Source organism: Patella vulgata, chromosome 7 (genome assembly GCF_932274485.2).
Source record: "Patella vulgata chromosome 7, xgPatVulg1.2, whole genome shotgun sequence".
NCBI lineage: Eukaryota > Metazoa > Mollusca > Gastropoda > Patellidae > Patella > Patella vulgata.
The window spans coordinates 40,688,611-40,710,832 of record NC_065885.2 but is presented as its reverse complement, the minus strand read 5'-3'; the positions used below and the strand labels follow the sequence as shown (position 1 = coordinate 40,710,832).

The following is a 22,222-nucleotide window of genomic DNA, read 5'->3' as shown; positions in this document are numbered from 1 at the left end:
AATTGGTGATAATAGTTTGTTTGCAACAGCATTCCTTTGGACGACTCCTTCCACACGCAGCTTTGGGTCAGTTGATAATATGATCTATGCCACAAAGTTTGTTTTTTTATAGCAAGTGTTACTATTTCATTTGCAGTTCTTGTTTTTATTTCTATGTATATCGCTTTATATTTAAGTGTCACTCCACGAGAAAACCATGCAAAATCCTGCAAAGGTGATAAGGTGGGGGGTCGGCACTTTGGATCCAGGGATTAATCAGTCCGACTAGACTACTCGTTGACCAAAAGGGCCGATCTCAAAAATTAACCATTCGGGAGATATGGCCCTATAACGATTTTCAGCCTATTTTCACCGATTTTGAGTCAAAATTTAGGTATATTTAGAGTCATTTTTCCAGGCCAAAATAGGGACTGCGTGATATACTGATGGTAGGTGATGATAGTATATGTCTTCGACTATTCAAGCATCATGACCAATTTATGTTGCTCCATGTCTCTGAGACATAGTATGGAAACCACTGATAGGTGTCGCCCATCACCTTGAAAGTACCCTATCTTTGAAATTAAATATAGCCGATGGTACGGGTATGGGCAAGATGGGTAAACGGTAATTATGTAGAGGGGTACTAGTGCTACCAAAATCAACAATAAAATTTTTGCCCACTCTTGTCCCATTATCAGAAATAATTTTTAAAGGTACCCCTTTTTCGAAATTTTGACCGATAGTGAATTGGTTGTTCACTATATATGCGCATAGTTTAATCGCCATATCGACCATAAATTTGCTCGAATCTGCTCGAATGAACTAGAAATGTTTGATAGAATGACTCCTGTATCAGAGGGAACTGTCAATTTTTTTTCAGATATCACTCATTCACTGTTTCTGAAATTTTCGCATATTGACTATAAATCTTCATGATACGATTTCATAGGTTTGGTGACCAAAAGTACCTTTATGCATTATCGAAAATTATTTTGACGGATACCCTCTGTCTCTACCTAGGCCTAAAGCGGCGGAAGCTTTATAATGATCAGACCAATAGACGAAATTTTATCAAAAAAATTAAGTAAGTGAATCAGTAATTATACACGAACGTAACAATTAAATACGGGAATCAGTAATTATACACGAACGTAACAATTTACAGTATTGTTTATAGATGGATTGACTCAGCTATTTACAATACAGTGCCCATCTTTTCTAAGCGTCGGGCATTTCTTATAATGTATAATGAATGACTTTAAAATAACATAAAAATGGGGTTCTTGTACAATATAAATATTTTTGAGATATCTATTCTGCGTAGACTCTGGACAAGACATCAATAAATTTCTGAAACGTAAGATTTATATCAGATAGGCAAATTTAATGTTTGGCCTTCATATGAAGTTACGTTGCAAGATATTATCCTCGAAGAGTTGATCCGATATGATCCTCAAAGAGTTGTGATTCTTATAGTTCACACTGGTCAATAATTCGAGAACGAAGTTTCCTTCTCGAAACTAGATCCAAGGCAGGTTCTTCATCAATTGTGTCATGTTCAACCTGCCCGAGTGGATGACCGCACTTTTGCTGGGCAGCCAATCTCGAGAAATAACTGTTCACTTGTTTAGTAGTGAGCCAGTCCTCTGAAAACTGAGATTTCATTAATTTCTCAAAACTAGATCTAAGGCAGGTTCTTCATCAATTGTGTCATGTTCAACCTGCCCGAGTGGATGACCGCACTTTTGCTGTGCAGCCAATCTCGAGAAATAACTGTTCACTTGTTTAGTAGTGAGCCAGTCCTCCTTTGAAAACTGAGATTTCATTAATTTCACAACATTGGAAGGCACCTCCTTTTTGCCAGTCTCGACCCCTATCATGAACCTTTGTAGCAAAAAGTCCTTTACTTTGTCGGAGGACCGTTTACGTATGTACAGTTTATATTCGCTTTTGGAAGGCCTACAAAATTGGTAATGGAAAACTAGTAACAATGGACTCTTTGTAGCAAAAAGTCCTTTACTTTGTCGGAGGACCGTTTACGTATGTACAGTTTATATTCGCTTTTGGAAGGCCTACAAAATTGGTAATGGAAAACTAGTAACAATGGACTCTCTACTGAAAAACGAAAAACCACAGCAAGAAACTAATCCTGTCACTGGCCCCTACAGTGTTCCTGCTGTGGAGACTGGATCACTTCGTAGGGCAGGATCTTCTTCAGCGAATATAAACTGTACAGACGTAAATTGTGTAAAAGTTTTTACCACTCAAGAAGAACTTACTCGCCATATAGCTGGAGGAAAACATGTTCTAAAACCAGTATGTGAGACTAAATTGGATAAAATCAAAAGAAAGTGGGCCACAAAATTTACTGAAATCGCTTCTGTTGGTGTTCAAAGAACTGTTCATTCTATTGATGAAGAAGGCAGTGAACCTGTACTGGCTATGAAACCTGGGTGGGCTCTGGAAACTACTGCCAGTCATAAACGGTTCTCCGACAAAGTAAAGGACTTTTTGCTACAAAGGTTCATGATAGGGGTCGAGACTGGCAAAAAGGAGGTGCCTTCCAATGTTGTGAAATTAATGAAATCTCAGTTTTCAAAGGAGGACTGGCTCACTACTAAACAAGTGAACAGTTATTTCTCGAGATTGGCTGCACAGCAAAAGTGCGGTCATCCACTCGGGCAGGTTGAACATGACACAATTGATGAAGAACCTGCCTTAGATCTAGTTTTGAGAAGGAAACTTCGTTCTCGAATTATTGAACAGTGTGAACTATAAGAATCACAACTCTTTGAGGATCGTATCGGATCAACTCTTCGAGGATAATATCTTGCAACGTAACTTCGTATGAAGGCCAAACATTAAATTTGCCTATCTGATATAAATCTTACGTTTCAGAAATTTATTGATGTCTTGTCCAGAGTCTACGCAGAATAGATATCTCAAAAATATTTATATTGTACAAGAACCCCATTTTTATGTTATTTTAAAGTCATTCATTATACATTATAAGAAATGCCCGACGCTTAGAAAAGATGGGCACTGTATTGTAAATAGCTGAGTCAATCCATCTATAAACAATACTGTAAATTGTTACATTCGTGTATAATTACTGATTCCCGTACTTATAATTGTTACGTTCGTGTATAATTACTGATTCACTTACTTAATTTTTTTGATAAAATTTCGTCTATTGGTCTGATCATTATAAAGCTTCCGTCGCTTTAGGCCTAGGTAGAGACAGGGGGTATCCGTCAAAATAATTTTCGATAATGCATAAAGGTACTTTTGGTCACCAAACCTATGAAATCGTATCATGAAGATTTATAGTCAATATGCGAAAATTTCAGAAACAGTGAATGAGTGATATCTGAAAAAACATTGACAGTTCCCCGTGATACAGGAGTCATTCTATCAAACATTTCTAGTTCATTCAAGCAGATTCGAGCAAATTTATGGTCGATATGGCGATTAAACTATGCGCATATATAGTGAACAACCAATTCACTATCGGTCAAAATTTCGAAAAAGGGGTACCTTTAAAAATTATTTCTGATAATGGGACAAGAGTGGGCAAAAATTTTATTGTTGATTTTGGTAGCACTAGTACCCCTCTACGTAATTACCGTTTACCCATCTTGCCCATACCCGTACCATCGGCTATATTTAATTTCAAAGATAGGGTACTTTCAAGGTGATGGGCGACACCTATCAGTGGTTTCCATACTATGTCTCAGAGACATGGAGCAACATAAATTGGTCATGATGCTTGAATAGTCGAAGACATATACTATCATCACCTACCATCAGTATATCACGCAGTCCCTATTTTGGCCTGGAAAAATGACTCTAAATATGCCTAAATTTTGACTCAAAATCGGTGAAAATAGGCTGAAAATCGTTATAGGGCCATATCTCCCGAATGGTTAATTTTTGAGATCGGCCCTTTTGGTCAACGAGTAGTCTAGTCGGACTGATTCATCCCTGTGAATATGAATCCGATCGGCTGACCCCCACCTTATCACCCCCTGCATGGTTTTCTCGTGGAATGACACTTAATATCATACATTTATGTTCTACTTTTTAATTTATTAATGACCTTTTCAAAAGTCTCACATTTTTAACCATCGTTAATTTTGTATCTATAACTGACAGACAACATAAACTGAAAGTCTCGATGGCGCCACCATGTCATAAAATCAGACTGATCGACAAAGTAAATGCACTTTTTTCCTGGTCAACTCGGATGAGAAATTTTCATCGTTGGATAACATACCTAATGGGTAAAACACGGCAATGGCTTCCAGGAACATGCTACATGCTTATACATAGCAGAATTGGATTCAGAAACCGTTTTAAAATCAGCACATCCCGCCACAAATGGCAGCCATATTAGAAATATGCTAAATATGTGAACATGTTATAAATCATTTCACTAAGTTGTAAACGACAGAAATGGAATCTGCGATGCAAAAACAGATATATTTACATCAATCACGACTAGTTAATCAATATCAGAACACCGTCCCATTTTCCTGCCAATAATGGCCACCATCTTGGAAATATGCAAAATAGATGATCATTTTACATAGTTGTAACTGGGAGAAATGGAATCTGTGCCCCCGACAAGATTTATACTCTTCAAAAAAAGTAGGGGATATTGAAATGCAAATACCTATGCAGGTTGTGATATGATAAATAGTCATAGACACTTGACATACTTTGAGCTGCACTTGTGACACGCAATAGCGCCATACACGTTGGAGGGGTTCATTGTCAAATTTGACACTTCAAGGAAGGATTGATGAAAACTGCCGCGTGCTGGTTTATCCTATCCATGTTTGCTTTCCTATCGGTTCTTGCATAAGATTTACTGTTTAGCGTATCTTTGCTTTAGTGTGTTACGTTTAATTTGCAATGAGACGTCTTCAACATGATGAACGTCTATGTGCTATTGGCATGCTTCAAATGAGTTCTACACAGCGAATAGTAGCTAACATGCTTAATGTGTCACAGTTTGTGATCGGCAGACTGTGGAACCAGTACCAACAAACACACAATGTTGATGATAGACCTCGTTCAGGTCGTCCCAGAGCCAATACATAAAGCCCGGGATCGATACATTCGTACACAGATCCTGCGAAATCGAGGAGTAACGGCTAATCAGCTTTCTGTAAACTTGTACAAAGTTACAGGAATTCGAGTTACACCCCAAACGATTAAAAATCGGCAACATGCAGCCTATTTGCATGTGCGACGACCGCGTGTTGTGCCTCCATTAACTCGCTAGCACATGGCAAACAGGCGTCAATGGTGTAGGCAGCGTAGAAATTGGGGTAATCGTCAATGGGTGCATGTAATGTTCTGAGATCAGGGCTTGCCACGAGCAAATTGGAGGCGAGTAGATGACTACTCATGCAAATATAGACTTGCGCGAGTGAGGCGAGTACATGTATTTACTCACGCAGAATGATGTGCGTGAGTAGCCATTTAAATTTCATGTGCCTTATGGCAATGCTCTTGTCACTTCGGTGGAAGCGGACGTTGAATAAAGCAATTTCACACACAATGACAATGCATACTCTTTTATTTCCTTGGCAAAAAAAAATATCTGTAAATCGTCTTCCCATGACAAGAACGTTGCAAGAGAAACTGGGCTTCCCTTTGCCATCGTTTTTGTGCTGAGGGGATTCGGGTAAAGCTTAGAAAGGTAAAAGAACAGGCAAAACAATTTCAATCCCATCAGTTTGCAGAAAAGATGCGGGATCGAAAGAATTGCTATTAATAGAAACGACAACATACGCTCAATGTTTGATTATCCAGACACGGCAAAGGACATCCGCTTAAAAACCGCCTGGCAGTACGCGTCTCAAAGTATTTTTAGTAACAACAGTTCGCACGGCTTTTTATATTACGATATTCAATTATTTCTGATTAAATTATTTTTTATATTTGCGCGAGTACTTAATCACTCACGTAAATTTGGTTTTACGCGAGCGTAGTGTGCGCGCGAGTAATTACTCGCGTCTCGTGGCAAGCCCTGGAGATGAATCCGGATTTACTCTGGATTTCACCATTAGGTGTGCTCGCGTTTGGATGCGTGTAAATGAGCGTCATGCTAACGTTAACGTCAGACAGCATGACAGATTCGGGCAGGGGTCAAAATAACACTTGTCTACTTGTCAAATCCAAGTAACATTTTCAATGGACAAGTAGAAAAAAAATCTACTTGTCGCCGGCGACAACTAGAATAATATCTATAAAAATTCAGGCTAAAAATGTATGTCCAATAAAATTGGAAGAGGGGAACTTTCCATTTTAAAACAAATTAGAAGTTATTTAACAGCATGCGACAAGCTGTTCATTTGTCTCCATAGTGCTAGTAGTGTGGTGGCGAATTTCTCCCCGATTAACAAGACTGAAACTTATATGGTCCTTTTAAGTTCGTTCTATACGTCTGGGAAAGGTTTCTTTGCAATAAAATAGTAACACTACTGATTCTGTGAAAGCCTTAATGCCATTGGATATTCCTTTTTAATCACCCAATCACAGTCAATATTACATAACTCCATGGCAATCAGGGTTCAGCTGTAGGTCGTCAAATTGGCAATTTACGATATTAAAATGGAAGTTGTGATTAAAATTTAATTTTGGCGATAATGTTTTGGGGTACATGGCGGTAAAAAATCTTAATACCTTATTATTGCAAATTATATTATCACCATGGGTCGGAAACATGCTGACAACGAACGAGTCAGAATAGCGAAGATTCTCGAGTGAGAAAACGGTCGTCATTTGTTTCATTACTTCCGCCAAAATGTGCTAAAGTGAACGTGGAGTCTGATTGTAAGCATCTCTTACAAATGAAATTGAAATACAATCAATTTATTTATTATTATTTTTTTTATTTTTTTTTTTTATTAAAAACGACAATCAATGGTGACAACTTGAAATGACCAAGTGACAAGTAAAAAATATTTCTACTTGTCACCTGAGACAAGTAAAATTTTACAAACATTTCAACCCATGGATATGTTATGGGTATGTTATGGTGTGGGGAGGAATCACCATGACTGGCAGAACGGACTTGTATATTGTTCAAGGAAGGGTCACTGGTGTGTACTACCTGACCTTTACCGTTCCCCTATAGAGCATATTGTCTGGGACATGATCAGCAGACGTGTTCGTCGCCGTCAATGTCAACGGACAACACTGCAAGAATTGGTTGTGGCACTGCAAGAGGAGTGGGTCAGATTGTAATTGTATAATTACCTGGGACGTGATTAACCGATTTTGGATGTATTTGTCAATAGTGGAATACTAATTTTATAGGATAATGGATAATAAATAATACTACAACCACAGTAAGGTGATCACCTATGGGTGTGCATTTTTTTATATTCATCTTTTTTATTCATATTTCATATGTAAATAATCGTAAACAAAATGAACCGATCGGATAAACGGCTCGGGGGAAATTAAAAGGTTTATCTAATAGTTCAAGGCTGTAGATAAATTAACCGTGTGTTGATTTTTCAACGTATTTCGGGAAAGTAAACGGCTCGTCTAATAAGTAAACGCCGTAGATAAATGAACGGGTCTTCCATTTATAAATGCCTCTCGGAAAAATTAAACCCGTTACCATTAAATTAAACTAAGCCATAGTACTAACTAAACCATTTTTGTAATTCTTAAACGATTTTTATCAATTATCGAACGATGTTTTAAACGTAAACTATATGCATACTTTCCAGCGCCAAAACCCCCGTTCTAAACGATACCATATCTTTGAAGACCTACTCAGAAAAAATGTCAACATTGGATTTTTATCATTAAACTAACATCAAAACTATCAAAATAAAGCTTATTCCACGATTTCTACTCGAAAAGCCGATGGATGGGAATTATGTAACAAACCCAATCGGACTATGTAACAAACCCAATCGGACCACAGTAGAGTGTTTGCAATGTTTATTTTCACAAGTCAGAATCGAGCATGATGTGACTTGTAATGGTCACTTTTACAGAACTTGATACCGGTATTTACAATTGGATGCAAGTACATGTCATAACATATAGACATTAGAAAAATAACCTAGAGTTGGAATTGCAATGAGGAGACTGGTACCAGGCTCCGAGTTCACAAAGCATTCTCAGACTTAAGTTAAGAATTTACTCAAAATTGTACGTCTTATTTTAACTAAACCATAGCCCTTTATAAAACTTTTGTTGTTTTAATGTATCAAATACATCAATAAGAATCTGTGTGCAAAGTTTAAACAGTGATTGAAAGTTGAGTAAATTCTTAATTTAAGTCTGAGAATGCTTTGTGAACTCAGGACCTGAACTATCAATGTTAGTTATTTTGGTACATTCCCCAAAGTTAAAATATAGTCCACATAGTACTACACTAATTTCAAATCAGAATACTCTTTCGTACTATATTTTTATGCACAACACTTGCTAATTGAAATGATGTGGTATGGAGCTATATGTAGTCAGATCAAGTTGAAGGTATAATTACCTGTCTTGTGTACCGGCAGGAAATAAATTAACAGCTTTAATAAGAAATTGTAATTCTACGTCTGGCCAATCCTTAAGACTTTTACTGCCATCAGAACCTTTCTTCTTATGTAATGCTTGAATCTGTTTTCTCTTCTCTTCTTCTAACTTAGCATTCATTGCCTTCACCTAAAAATAATTATAACCAGCGGCTGCCAGGCAAGGATAAACCCACGTTTTGCAAGAGATGGATAGAGGATAAGCTAAACACAAATTTTGCGATTTTTTTGTACAATCAGGGGCAATAATCCAGAAATTTATGGTCTGAAATGGGCAAATATCAAAAGAGACTGAGATCTACTTTGAGATATAAAGAAATGTTTTAAGTTTCATCAAAATCAGATAAAAATTGTGACCTCTGGAGGGTCCACAACCTTCGTATTACATACTTTTACACAATTTGTGTATAAAGAACGGCCATTTTGTCAGGCAGTTTCATTTCAATTTTCCTGAAATTCGAATTCAACCTGGAATGATGATATATTTTTAAAATCGGGAAAAAAAAATGTGACTTCTAGAGAATCCGCAAGCTAAGAATGCGATTTTTTTAACAATCAGGTGCTATAATCCAGGAAGTTACGTTCGGATATGAGCCATTATCAAAAGCAACCAAGATCTTAGTGTGTAATGGTGATATATTCACACGTTTTTTTAAAATTCGATAAAAATTGTGACCTCTACAGGAACCACAAGCTAAAAACGTGATTTTTTGTACAATCAAGGGTAATAATTCAGGAAGTTACAATCCGATATGCGCAAATATCGGCATGAACCAAGATCTTTGGGCTATAAATGTTAGGCGCAATCTTCACCCCTCGCGCAGATTGCAATCTGCGCTGTCATCCTGCGCAGATTGCAATCTGCGCTTATGAAGCTGGCGCGCAGAAGTCTTAGAGACCCCTATATGAAGAGAGAACACTGGGGGTCTAAGACTTTGTTACTAAAGTAATTAGACCGATCGCAGCTGTCAATCAAAATAATAAATCAACCAATCAGGTCTGATGTAAATAAAGGTATTTCCAGCGGACGTCAACCACCAACCTGTCATAATGGTAAAGAGATGTGCTTGGCGTACGTATTATTTGGACAGTCCGGAGAGACTGACGGAGGGTAAACTTTATTCCTTTCCCAAAGCTTGGAAGAACATGCGATACCAGACGATAGATAGGTAGATGCGGACGACCAGTTAAACGAAGAGATATAGTTAGTAATGGGTGAGTGGAGAAAGGCAAAAAAAGTTTAAACTTAAAGTTCAAAAGGGTTAGGAGCCTTGAGTCAATGCTAATTATCATAATCATGACGGCAGTTAAACGAAGAGATAAAGTTAGTAATGAGAAAGGCAAGAAAAGTTTAAATTTAAAGTTCAAAAGGGTTAGGAGCCTTGAGTCAATGCTAAATATCATAATCATGACGGCAAATTTCTTAGCCGAATATTTTTGCACACTTTTCCGAATAATCGACTCCGGTGCCAAAGATTGACTCTGGTCCATCTGTGACGTCACATGTGCTCCGGTGACCACCGAGACTATATATAGAGGGCCACCGCACATCCTCATTTAAGCCTGAAGAGTTCAAATAAGAACGAAACTAGTAGCTGAGAGAAATCTGGAAGGGCTGTTCGCCTGCTCACAGATCGTTTACATTTAAAAGTAAGTAATAAAATCTTAAAATTAATTCGATATTTAACAGGTATCCAGTGTAAATTATATAAAAAAGGAGTTATGTGGTCACATTTCTTAGTTAAGTAACAAGTCTAGCTGCAGTATTCTGTATTTTTTGTAATTTATCTATCACCTTAAAAGGTAAACCAACTAAAAGTAAATTAGAGTTATCTAATCGAGAAGTGACCAGAGAATTAACAAGTGACTTAGTGGCCTCTACAGTTACAAATTTACGTATTTTACCTATATTTCTGATATTAAAATAGCACAATTTACAAATATTATTTACTTGAGCTCCCATAAGCATAAAACTATCAAAGATTGCCCCAATATTAGGAGCAGAATAAGATGAAAATATATCACAACAAGCCAACAGTGAGGCTGATGTCCCCCGCCGAAATAGGAAAATAATTAGAGGACACATATAAATTTATCACAAATTATCTTTTACAAAGTATTGAACAATCAAACAGTATATCTTTACTTATAGTCTAACAATCAAAGTAGGAGAGTTATTGTTTTCCAAAGTCTCGACCAATCAAATTGCGTATCGCTCTGCTTACCCTGAGCAGAAAATGCTCATTATCAAACTTAGTCAAGGTATTACTGTAATGAAACTATACACCAAGTTTCATCAATCTCACTTAATTAGAACTAAAGTTATCGTGTCCCAAAGCATCAACCAATCAAATTGCTTATCTCTGCTTACCCTAAGCGGAAAATGCTCATCTTCGAACTCCATCAAGGCATTGACCTAATCAACACATACACCAAGTTTGAACATTCTAGCTCAATTAGGAAGAGAGTTATCGTGCCCCAAAGTATCAACCAATCAAATTGCTTATCTCTGCTTACCCTAAGCGGAAAATGCTCATCTTCGAACTCCATCAAGGCATTGACCTAATAAACACATACACCAAGTTTGAACATTCTAGCTCAATTAAAAGTTATCGTGTCCCAAAGCATCAACCAATCAAATTGCTTATCTCTTACCCTAAGCGGAAAATGCTCATCTTCGAACTCCATCAAGGCATTGACCTAATCAACACATACACCAAGTTTGAACATTCTAGCCCAATTAGGAAGAGAGTTATCGTGTCCCAAAGCATCAACCAATCAAATTGCTTATCTCTGCTTACCCTAAGCGGAAAATGCTCATCTTCGAACTCCATCAAGGCATTGACCTAATAAACACATACACCAAGTTTGAACATTCTAGCTCAATTAGGAAGAGAGTTATTGTGTCCCAAAAAGTGTGACGGACAGACAGACGGACAGACAGAAGGACAGACAGACAGACAGACAGACAGACGGACGAACCCATTTTAATAGTCCCCTGCTTTCTTCGAAAGGCGGGGGACAATTATCAATTACAACAGGGGGGTTATCATGTGCAAATTTACTTAATCGATGCCTTGAGCGTTATAACAAATATTCAATTTTAAAAAGTTCTTTGACATCCATCTTCTAATTTCACTAATACAGTTCTCAAGTTGCAATTTTGATAAATTAAAAGAAGATGGACAATTAGGTGTAAATGAAATATAATTGAGTATCATCGGAAAACAAATGAAAGCTGAGACCATATTTTCTGACAATATCACCTAATGGTGACGTATGGAGGGTAAATAAAATCGGACCAAGAACAGAAACTTGAGGAACCCCAGATGACAAAACAGATTCAGATGACGATTTACAATTAACTAAAATACACTGTTTTCTACCCACAAGATAGCTTTCTAAAAGATTTAATGCAGAGCCACAAATACCGAATTTAAATTAAAGTCTACGTAAAAGAATAGAAGGGTCTACCGTGTCAAAAGTAGCAGATAAATCTAATAAAATTATATATGTACATTTTCTATTATCAATTTCCATTAAAATATCATTTGAAACCCGGGTTAAAGCTGTTTCGGTACTGTGAAATTGTTTATAAGCACTTTGAAATTTTTCATACAAACAGTTATCGTCTAGATGGGCCTTTATCTGAGAAGCAATACATTTCTCCAATATTTTAGAAATAAAACTTAAGTTAGACACAGGTCTGTAATTTTTAAAAAAATTAGGAACCAGTGTAGACTTTTTAATTAAAGGGGTAACATAAGCTTGTTTGAAAACGCTGGAAATAGTAGAGGATGATATACAAGAATTAATAATATTGGTAAAAACTGGAATAACTTCGTCTTGACAGTCCTGAAGAACAGGAGTCGGAACAGGATCTAATGAACAAGATTTAGGAGCAGACGATTTAATTAGCTTTAAAACAAAAGATTCACTAACCAAGTTAAAATTTTCTAAATAAATAGAATTTTCTAACTTATCAAAATCATGAGCGTTAAAGTCAATAGTTTTATTTAAATCATCAAGTTCAGTTCGAACTCAACTGTCATTAAGGTGTAACGGTGATATATTCAAACGTTTTTTTAAATCAGGATAATATTGTGAATTCCATAGGGTCCACAAGCTAAAAAAACATGATTTTTCGTACAATCAGGGGCCATAATTCAGGAAGTCACGGTCCGATATGCGCGAATATCGAAAGGAACAAAGATCTTTGGGTTATAAACTTACATTTCAAATTTCAACAAAATCAGATAACCAGCAGCTGCCAGGGAGGATATGCCAACATTTTGCAAGAGATGGATAGAGAACAAACTAAAAATTAACAGGATTTTGTGTACAATCAGGAGCAATAATCCAGAAAGTTATGGTCTGAAATGTGCAAATATCAAAAGGAACTGAGATCTTTGGGATATAAAGATATGTTTTACATTTCATCAAAATCGGATAAAAATTGTGACCTTTTGAGGGTCCACAACCTTCGTAGCATACATTTACACAATTTATGTACAAAGAGCGGACATTTTGTCAGGCAGTTTCATTTTGATTTTTCCGAAATTCAAATTCAACCTTCATTATCGTGAAATGGTGATATATTTAAACAGATTTTAGATAATCTGCAAGCTAAAAATGCGATTTTTCGAACAATCAGGAGCCATAATACAGGAAGATACGTTTGGATATACGCCATTATCAAAGGGAACCAAGATTTTAGTGTGTAATGGTGATATATTCACAAGTTTTTTTATTAAAATCAGATATAAATTGTTACCTCTACATGCACCGCAAGCTAAAAAAGTGATTTTTTCTACATTCAAGGGCCATAATTCAGGAAGATACAATCCAATACGCGGGAATATTGAAAGGAATCAAGATCTTTGGGTTATAACACGTATTTTCAACTTTCATCAAAATCAGATCAAAATTGTGACCTCTAGAGTTTCCACAACCTTGATATACCAGATCCTATACACTATTTGCGTACGAGGGCCAGCCATTTTCTCCGGCAGTTTTGGCACAATTTTCATGAACTTCGGACTCAACAAACATCACAGTGAAACGGTGATCTAATCAAACGTTTTTTTAAATCGGATAATAATTGTGACCTCTAGAGTGACCACAAGCTAAAAACGTGATTTTTCGTACAACCAGGGGCCATAATTCAGGAAGTTACGATCCGATGTGCGCAAATATCGACAGCAACCAAGATCTTTGGGTTATAAACATGTATTTCAAGTTTCATCAAAATCGGATCAAAATTTTGACCTCTACAGGGTTCACAACCATGATATACCAGATGTTATACACTATTTGGTACGAGGGGCAGCCATTTTGTCCGGCAGTTTTGGCCCGATTTTTACGAAATTCAAACTCAAGAAACATTACGGTGAAACAGGGATATATTTGAACGTGTTTTTTTAAATCGGATAATAATTGTGACATCTTGAGGGACCTCAAGCTCAAAACACAATTTTTGTACAATCAGGGGCCATAATTCAGGAAGTTACTATCCGATATGCGTGAATATCAAAAGGAACCAAGATCTTCGGGATATAATCTTACATTTCAAGTTTCATCAAAATCAGAAGAAAATTGTGACCTCTAGAGGGTCAACAACATTGATATACCATATTTTATTTTTACGCTATTTGAGTACGAGGGGCGGCCATTTTGTCCACAAGCTAAAAACGCTATTTTTCGTACAATCAGGGGCCATAATTAAGGAATTTACAGTTCTGATATGCGCGAATAACGAAAGAAACTGAGATCTTTGGGTTATAAACTTACATTTAAGTTTCATCAAAATCAGAAGAAAATTGTGACCTCTAGAGGGTCCAAAACCTTGATATACAATATTTTTACACTATATGAGAACGAACGGCGGCCATTTTGTCTGTCAGTTTTAGGCTGATTTTCACAAAATTCGAACTCAACCACCCTTAGGGTGTATCGGTGATATATTGAAAAAAATTTTTAAATCGGATAAAAATTATGACCTCCATAGGGTCCACAAACTAAAAATGCGATTTTTCGTACAATCAGGGGCCATAATTCAGGAAGTTACGGTCCGATACGCACAAATATCAAAAGGAACTGAGATCTTTTGGTTATAAACTTACATTTTAAGTTTAAACCAAATCAGATAAAAATTGTGACCTCTATAGGGTCCACAAGCTAAAGACGTGATTTTTCGTACAATCAGGGGCCATAATCCATGAAGTTACAGTCCGATACATGCCAATATCGAAAGGAACCAAGATCTTTGGGAGATAAACCTATATTTCAAGTTTCGTTGAAATCGTATAACCAGCGGCTGCCATGCAGGATACGCCCACATTTTCGAGAGATGAATAGAGAACAAGCTAAAAAGAAAGTGATTTTTCCTACAATCAAGGGCCATAATTCAGGAAATTACAATTCGATGTGCGCAAATATCGAAAGGAACCGAGATCTTTGTGTTATAAACTTACATTTCAAGTTTCAACAAAATTGGATAAAAATTGTGACCTCCATAGGATCCACAACCTTGATATACCATATTTTTACGCTATTTGAGAAAGAAGGGCGGCCATTTTGTCTGTCAGTTTTGAGCCGATTTTTGAACTCAGCCGTCCTTATGGTGTAATGGTGATATAATAATACGGTTTTATAAATCGGATAAAAATTATGACCTCTATAGGGTCCACAAGCTAACCAGCAGCTGCCAGACAGGATACTCCCTAATTTTCGAGAGATGGATAGAGAACAAGCTAACAAGAAAGTGATTTTTCCTACAATCAAGGGCCCTAATTTAGGAAATTACAATTCGATATGCGCAAATATCGAAAGGAACTGAGATCTTTGTGTTATAAACTTACATTTCAAGTTTCAACAAAATCGGATAAAAATTGTGACCTCAATAGGATCCACAACCTTGATACCCGGTATACCATATTTTTACGCTATTTGAGAACGAACGGCAGACATTTTGTCTGTCAATTTTGGGCCGATTTTTCTGAAATTTGAACTCAGTCTTCCTTAGAGTGTAACGGTGATATAATAATACGTTTTTTTAAATCGGATAAAAATTATGACCTCTATAGGGTCCACAAGCTAAAAACACGATTTTTCGTACAATCAGGGGCCCTAATTCAGGAAGTTAAGGTCCAATATGCGTGAATATCGAAAGGAACCGAGATCTTTGGGTTATAAACTTACATTTCAAGTTTCAACAAAATCGGATAAAAATTGTGACCTCTATAGGGTCCACAAGCTAAAAACGTGATTTTTCGTACAAATAGCGGCCATAATCCATGAAGTTTCGATCCGATACATGCCAATATTGAAAGCAGCTGAGATCTTTTGGAGATAAACTTATATTTCAAGTTTCGTCAAAATCGGATAAGAATTGTGACCTGTAGGGTGTCCACAAACAATTGTGGTTGGACGGACAGGGGCGACAACAATATACGTCCACATGAAAATGTGGGCGTATAAAAATTGTGACCTTTAGGCCACACAAAATAAATGTCTTGTTTCTCGGGCAACTGACAGCTGAAACTGTAGGGAGGGAGGGCGGTTTCTTTTTTTTTTTTTACTCATTGATGGTGCAAAATAAAATTTGGCTATTGCTGAAAATTGTTGGGGCGGGAGGGCGGTCTTTCTTTTTTTTTTTTTTTTAAATGAGAAAGTCATTACTTGTTTACGTTTTTGCTTTCCGTTATATTCAACTTTATTGTACATACTTAAAACATAAACCCAAAATCAAGTCTACTAAAACACTGAGACTGAACACTGACTGAAAGGAAAATAATTTTCCATATTTAATTCACATAATTGAAATTGGTTTAAAATAAAATTCCATACGACTATGTAATAGCCCTCCATAAAGACAACAATATTTTTAAAAACTAAGCCTCTTTCACCAGGTGTATCAAAAATAATAATCATGGTAAACAGTATTTAAAACTAAATCTAGTATCGCCGGTTTATTTATAATTATTTACCGAATTCCAACCAATGCATGTCACACCGTGTCATCGGTATTGGAGATTGCCGGAAATACTGTTTCTTGGGATATTCGGTGTGTTTCTCAGGATATTCGGTGTTCTATCCGGTGTTTATATTGAATGACTATTTAAATCTAACTAACAACTGGTCAGTAAAACCATCAAATCGGTAATCCAATTATTATTTTCCGGATTATCGAAACTACCGTAAATGTGCTAATAATGACCCAGATTCTAAGGTATGCATTATGACGACTATCGTCATCGTATCGTGTTCTTAGCTATAATTAATTAACCTGTTCTACGGTTCATTATTTTATCAATAGGATTTTCCAAACAAGGACCGACTGAAGCCGGCAATAATGAGCCGATTACGATCGAATGATTGAAATATTGTCGCCAATGACTTTTAACACGAATCAAATTCTAGTTTATCAGGGGAGGTAATTAATATCACGTGATACAAAATGGAGGTTCTTTCGATATCAATAAAAAAGGCAAATCTGCCAAACTTCGCCATTGTTCGGATAAAAAAGACAGCATGTTCATCTGAATCAGTTTTAATACATTTGAATAGATATACATGTATGGCGGATGTAGGTACATGCAGGATATTTTTTTTACGACTTGCTTGTCGATGTGCGGGCGGGCGTTACATATTTATTTTTTTTCATCAAGACTAATAAATAGACTGCACGCGCAACCAATTTTGCGTGCGGGCGGTGCCCGAGAAACAAGTTATTTTATTTGTGTTGCCTTATAGGGTCCACAACCTTGATATACCGTATTTTTACGCTATTTGAGAACGAACGGCGGCTATTTTGTCTGTCAATTTTGGGCCGATTTTCACGAAATTTGAACTCAGTCGTCCTTAGGGTGTAACAGTGATATAATAATACATTTTTTTAAATCAGATAAAAATGATGACCTCTATAGGGCCCACAAGCTAAAAACGCGATTTTTCGTACAATCAGGGGCCATAATTCAGGAAGTTACGGTCCGATATGCGCGAATATCGAAAGGAACCACAATCTTTGGGTTATAACCTTACATTTCAAGTTTCAACAAAATCGGATAGAAATTGTGACCTCTATAGGGTCCACAACCTTGATATACCATTTTTTTTTACGCTATTTGAGAACGAACGGCGGCCATTTTGTCTGTCAGTTTTGGGCCGATTTTGACAAAATTCAAACTCAGCCGTCCTTAGGGTTTAACGGTGATATAATAATACATTTTTTTAAATCGGATAAAAATTATGACCTCTATAGGGTCCACAAGCTAAAAACGCGATTTTCTTACAATCAGGGGCCATAATTCAGGAAGTTACGGTCCGATATGCGTGAATATCGAAAGGAACCAAGATCTTTGGGTTATAATCATACATTTCAAGTTTCAACTAAATCGGATAAAAACGTGATTTTTCGTACAATCCGGGGCCATAATCCATGAGGTTACAGTCCGATACATGCCAATATCGAAACGAACCGAGATCTTAGGGTTTCATTAAAATCGGATAAAAATTGTGACCTGTAGACTGTTCATAAACAATTGTGGACGTCCGGGCGGACAGGGGCAACGACAATATACATCCACATGAAAATGTGGGCGTATAAAAAGGCGATTTTTCGGACAATCAGGGGCCATAATTCAGGAAGTTACGATCTGATATGCGCAAATATCGAAAGGAACCAAGATCTTTAGGTTATAAACATGAATTTCAAGTTTCCTCAAAATCGAATTAAAATGGTGGCCTTTACAGGGTCCAAAACCTTGATATACCATATTTTTTTACACGACTCGCATACAAACGGCGGCCATTTTGTCCAGCAATTTTGGTCCGAATTTCACGAAATTCGAACTCAACCTTCCTTACGGTGTAATGGTGATATAATCAAACATTTTTTTAAATCGAATAATAATTGTGACCTCCAGAGGGACAACCAGCTAAAAGATAGGTTGCCAGGCAACGAAACATATGCCCACAGCAGCTAAATCGTTCGGGCAGTCAACAAGAGTTGTCGCATATTTTTACTTTTTTCGGTAAAGAAACATTTATAATACATTAAAATCTGATTAAGTAATTATCAGAAAACCATTAGAATTTGTATGGTTTTATAAAGTTCTGCCCCATGCTAATGTTTGGTATACAAAACTTTTAACATCGTGGATTTAGCTGTTCAAGTCATAAAGATTCATTGAAAATCAATATACTTGTTCGTCTCAAGACCTTAAACACTGTGTATTAATTTAAAGTCAATCGGATATTAACTTTGGCCTTTAGAGTGTGAACAAGATTTTTTGAAGTGATCAAGGGCCATAACTCTGGCAGTAATTATCGAAAATCTCTGAAAATCAATAGGCTTCTTCGTCTCATGGTGTTCAACACTGTATATAAATTTAAAGTCAATCGGATATTAACTTTAGCCTCTTGAGCGTCCACAAGAATTTTCAAAGTGATCAAGGGCCATAACTCTGGCAGTAATTATCGAAAATCGCTGAAAATCAATAGGCTTCTTCGTCTCATGACCTCAAACACTGTGTATCAATTTATAGTCAATCGGATATTAACTTTAGCCTATATGATCCACAAGCTAAAAACGTGATTTTTCGTACAATCAGGGGCCATTCTCCATGAAGTTTCGATCCAATACATGCCAATATCGAAAGCAGCAGAGATCTTTCGGCGATAAACCTATATTTCAAGTTTCGTCAAAGTCAGATAAGAATTGTGACCTGTAGAGAGTCCACAAACAATTACAGACGGACGAAACTGGGCGACGACAATATACGTCCACATGTGATTTTTCCTACAATCAAGGGCCATAATTCAGCAAATTACAATTCGATATGCGCACATATCGAAAGGAACTGAGATCTTTGGGATAAAACTTACATTTCAAGTTTCAACAAAATTGGATAAAAATTGTGACCTCTATAGGGTTCACAACCTTGATATTCCATATTTTTACGCTATTTGAGAACGAACCGCGGCCATTTTGTCTGTCAATTTTGGGCTGATTTCACGAAATTCGAACTCAGCCATCCTTAGAGTGTAATGGTGATATAATAATACGTTTTTTTAAATCGGATAAAAATTATGACCTCTATAGGGTCCACAAGCTAAAAACGCGATTTTTCGTACAATCAGGGGCCATAATTCAGGAAGTTACGGTCCGATATGCGCAAATATCTTACATTTAAAGTTTCAACAAAATTGGATAAAAATTGTGACCTCTATAGGGTCCACAAGCTAGAAACGTGATTTTTCGTACAATCAGGGGCTATAATCCATGAATTTTCGATCAGATACATGCCAATATCGAAAGCAGCCGAGTTCTTTTTGGGATAAACCTATATTTCAAGTTTCGTCAAAATCGGATAAGAATTGTGACCTGTAGAGAGTCCACAAACAATTGTGGACGGACGGACAGGGTCGACGGCATAATACGTCCACAATTGTTTCATCCGTCTGTAATTGTTTGTGGACCTGTAGAGTGTCCACAAACAAATTGTGGACAGACGGACGGACAAACAGGGGCGACGGCATAATACGTCCACATGAAAATGTGGGTGTATAAAAATTGGGTCCACAAGCTAAAAACGCGATTTTCCACACAATCAGGGGCCATGATCCATGAAGTTAAGGTCCGATATAAGCTAATATCGAAAGGAACCAAGATCTTAGGGAGATAAAGCTATAGTTCAAGTTTTGTTGAAATCGGATAAAAATTGTGACCTGTAGAGTTTCCACAAACAATTGTGGACGGCCGTCTGGACGTACAGGGGCGACGACAATATACGTCCACATATCCGCACATATCGGGCTAAACATTTGATGCTGAAACGAAGCATAAAAGCTAATAATTTGCTAACAGCAAAGACTTATTTCAGGAGAAATTTACCTTTAACTGCTTGAATTACATAGATATCACATTGTTAGGGTGGCCCATGTACTCACAGAAATACAGTCCACCGCTGATAGTTCGAGACTACCACTGAAGCGTGCACATTCGCCGTGCCGAGACCAACTTTCTGACAGTATGATACTATAAATAGCCATGGCACGTGCAATTCTCTACAAATCTATCAACTATTACAGCCGTAAAAAAATTATTGTTGACGATTTTGAATAGCAGTAAAATTAAGCTTCTTGGTTATTACAGCAGATTTAGAAATTACGTTCGTTTCATTTTTTAAATCGCTTTATCATTAACTGTACCGTTAAGAGCGGCATCTTTTGGTTTAGTACAAATAATATCTCTGACACACTCAGGTTAGGCAAGAACATGATACTAGCAGTAGTTTCATTTTACTTTTACAAGCTTCTTAAAACGATTGTTGAGCTACCTAACGTGCTTATTTCTAAATTCAATTTCTTGTTCTAGCTTTCTGTTATGTTTCGTAAAAAAGTAGTCTTGATTATCCCGACCTGTCAATCAGACGTAGAATGGTCGATAGACTGGTTAAGCGAGACTAATTTCAAAACAAGGGCACGTAACCTATCTTTTACTCAAAAGTGTCTGGATGTTATGGACGACTCTTGGAACCAGTTTTCAGTCTATTATTTATACGTGATTAATGGCCATAGCTTATTAAGTACAACATGATCGTTTATTTAGTGACTATAATTGTGTGGAACTGATTTGAGGCTCGGCATATATATAAGTATTGTGGCGTAATTGTCGAGATATATGGAGATATTTATTTATGGTGGGTCACCCTAACATTGTAGCGGCTCAACAATAATTTGAACAAATATCTAACTAAACAATACTGGTTACATTTGGTTTGCTTGAAATGCTTTGGTAAATCATAAAGTTGATTTTTCAAGAAGATTACATCATTTTCGCTCCTAATATTTGTATCTTCAGTGGAAGACCCCATACACAACATTTTGAAACAATATTATTAAAGCTGTTTTTATTGGCTTAGAAATATGAAAACTAGATGAAAAGATGGCATGCACAAGAAAATATCTTGAATTTTCAAAATTATGACTTAACCATTGTTAACTACATTTGAATAATATGATCTCTCATCAGATTGATCATCACCATAAGATAAAATTCAATACATTCTATGCAATGGAAATGGATCAGAATAATCTCTAAAAAATATGGTCATAAGTGTTTTTATTTCAAAATAAATTTTGAAGCTCTAACCTCACAAAGATATGCTGCTTTGGCACTTTCATCATCACTGCTTGTAATTTTCTCATTCAATTCTTTTAAACTGAAAAATAACATATTTAAGAATGTGCAATAATCACTATGCATAGATCTTGAGGCAGAAAAGAGCCGTTTTCATACAGTAGCTGTATGCTTAAATATTGGAATAGTTTTTAAAGATAGGTTGCTAGGCAACAAAACATACACCCACAGCAGCTAAGTTGTCAACAAGAGTTGTTGCATATTTTTTCTTTTGTCAGTAATGGAACATTTATAATACACTAAATTATTTGACAGTACTGGATATATAACTATTACTCATCCCGATTACCGTTGATAATATGCTGGATTAGATAGATTAGATAATTAAGTGATCAACATATTTATTGTGTCACACCGTCTATACACCTACCTTGATTAACTACTTAATCTGCTTTGATTGGCTGACTGAATCCTTTGTCGGACAATTCATCAATCCGATCCTGAACAGAAGTCATTCTCCTTTGTCGGACTATGT

At 36.5% G+C, this 22,222-nt stretch overlaps 1 protein-coding gene across 3 annotated transcripts in view; it reads right to left on the bottom strand.

Moving 5' to 3' along the window:
- LOC126828399 (dnaJ homolog subfamily C member 2) overlaps positions 1-22,222 on the bottom strand; it is a 218,479-nt gene that overhangs the window by 23,530 nt on the left and 172,727 nt on the right. For all 3 annotated transcript variants that reach the window (XM_056102172.1, XM_056102171.1, XM_050558189.2), the window contains 2 exons: positions 21,700-21,769; positions 8,507-8,673 (listed from right to left, as the gene is read on the bottom strand). In XM_056102172.1, the coding sequence (XP_055958147.1) occupies positions 8,507-8,673; positions 21,700-21,769 (237 nt within the window). The remainder of the gene's footprint in view (positions 1-8,506; positions 8,674-21,699; positions 21,770-22,222) is intronic.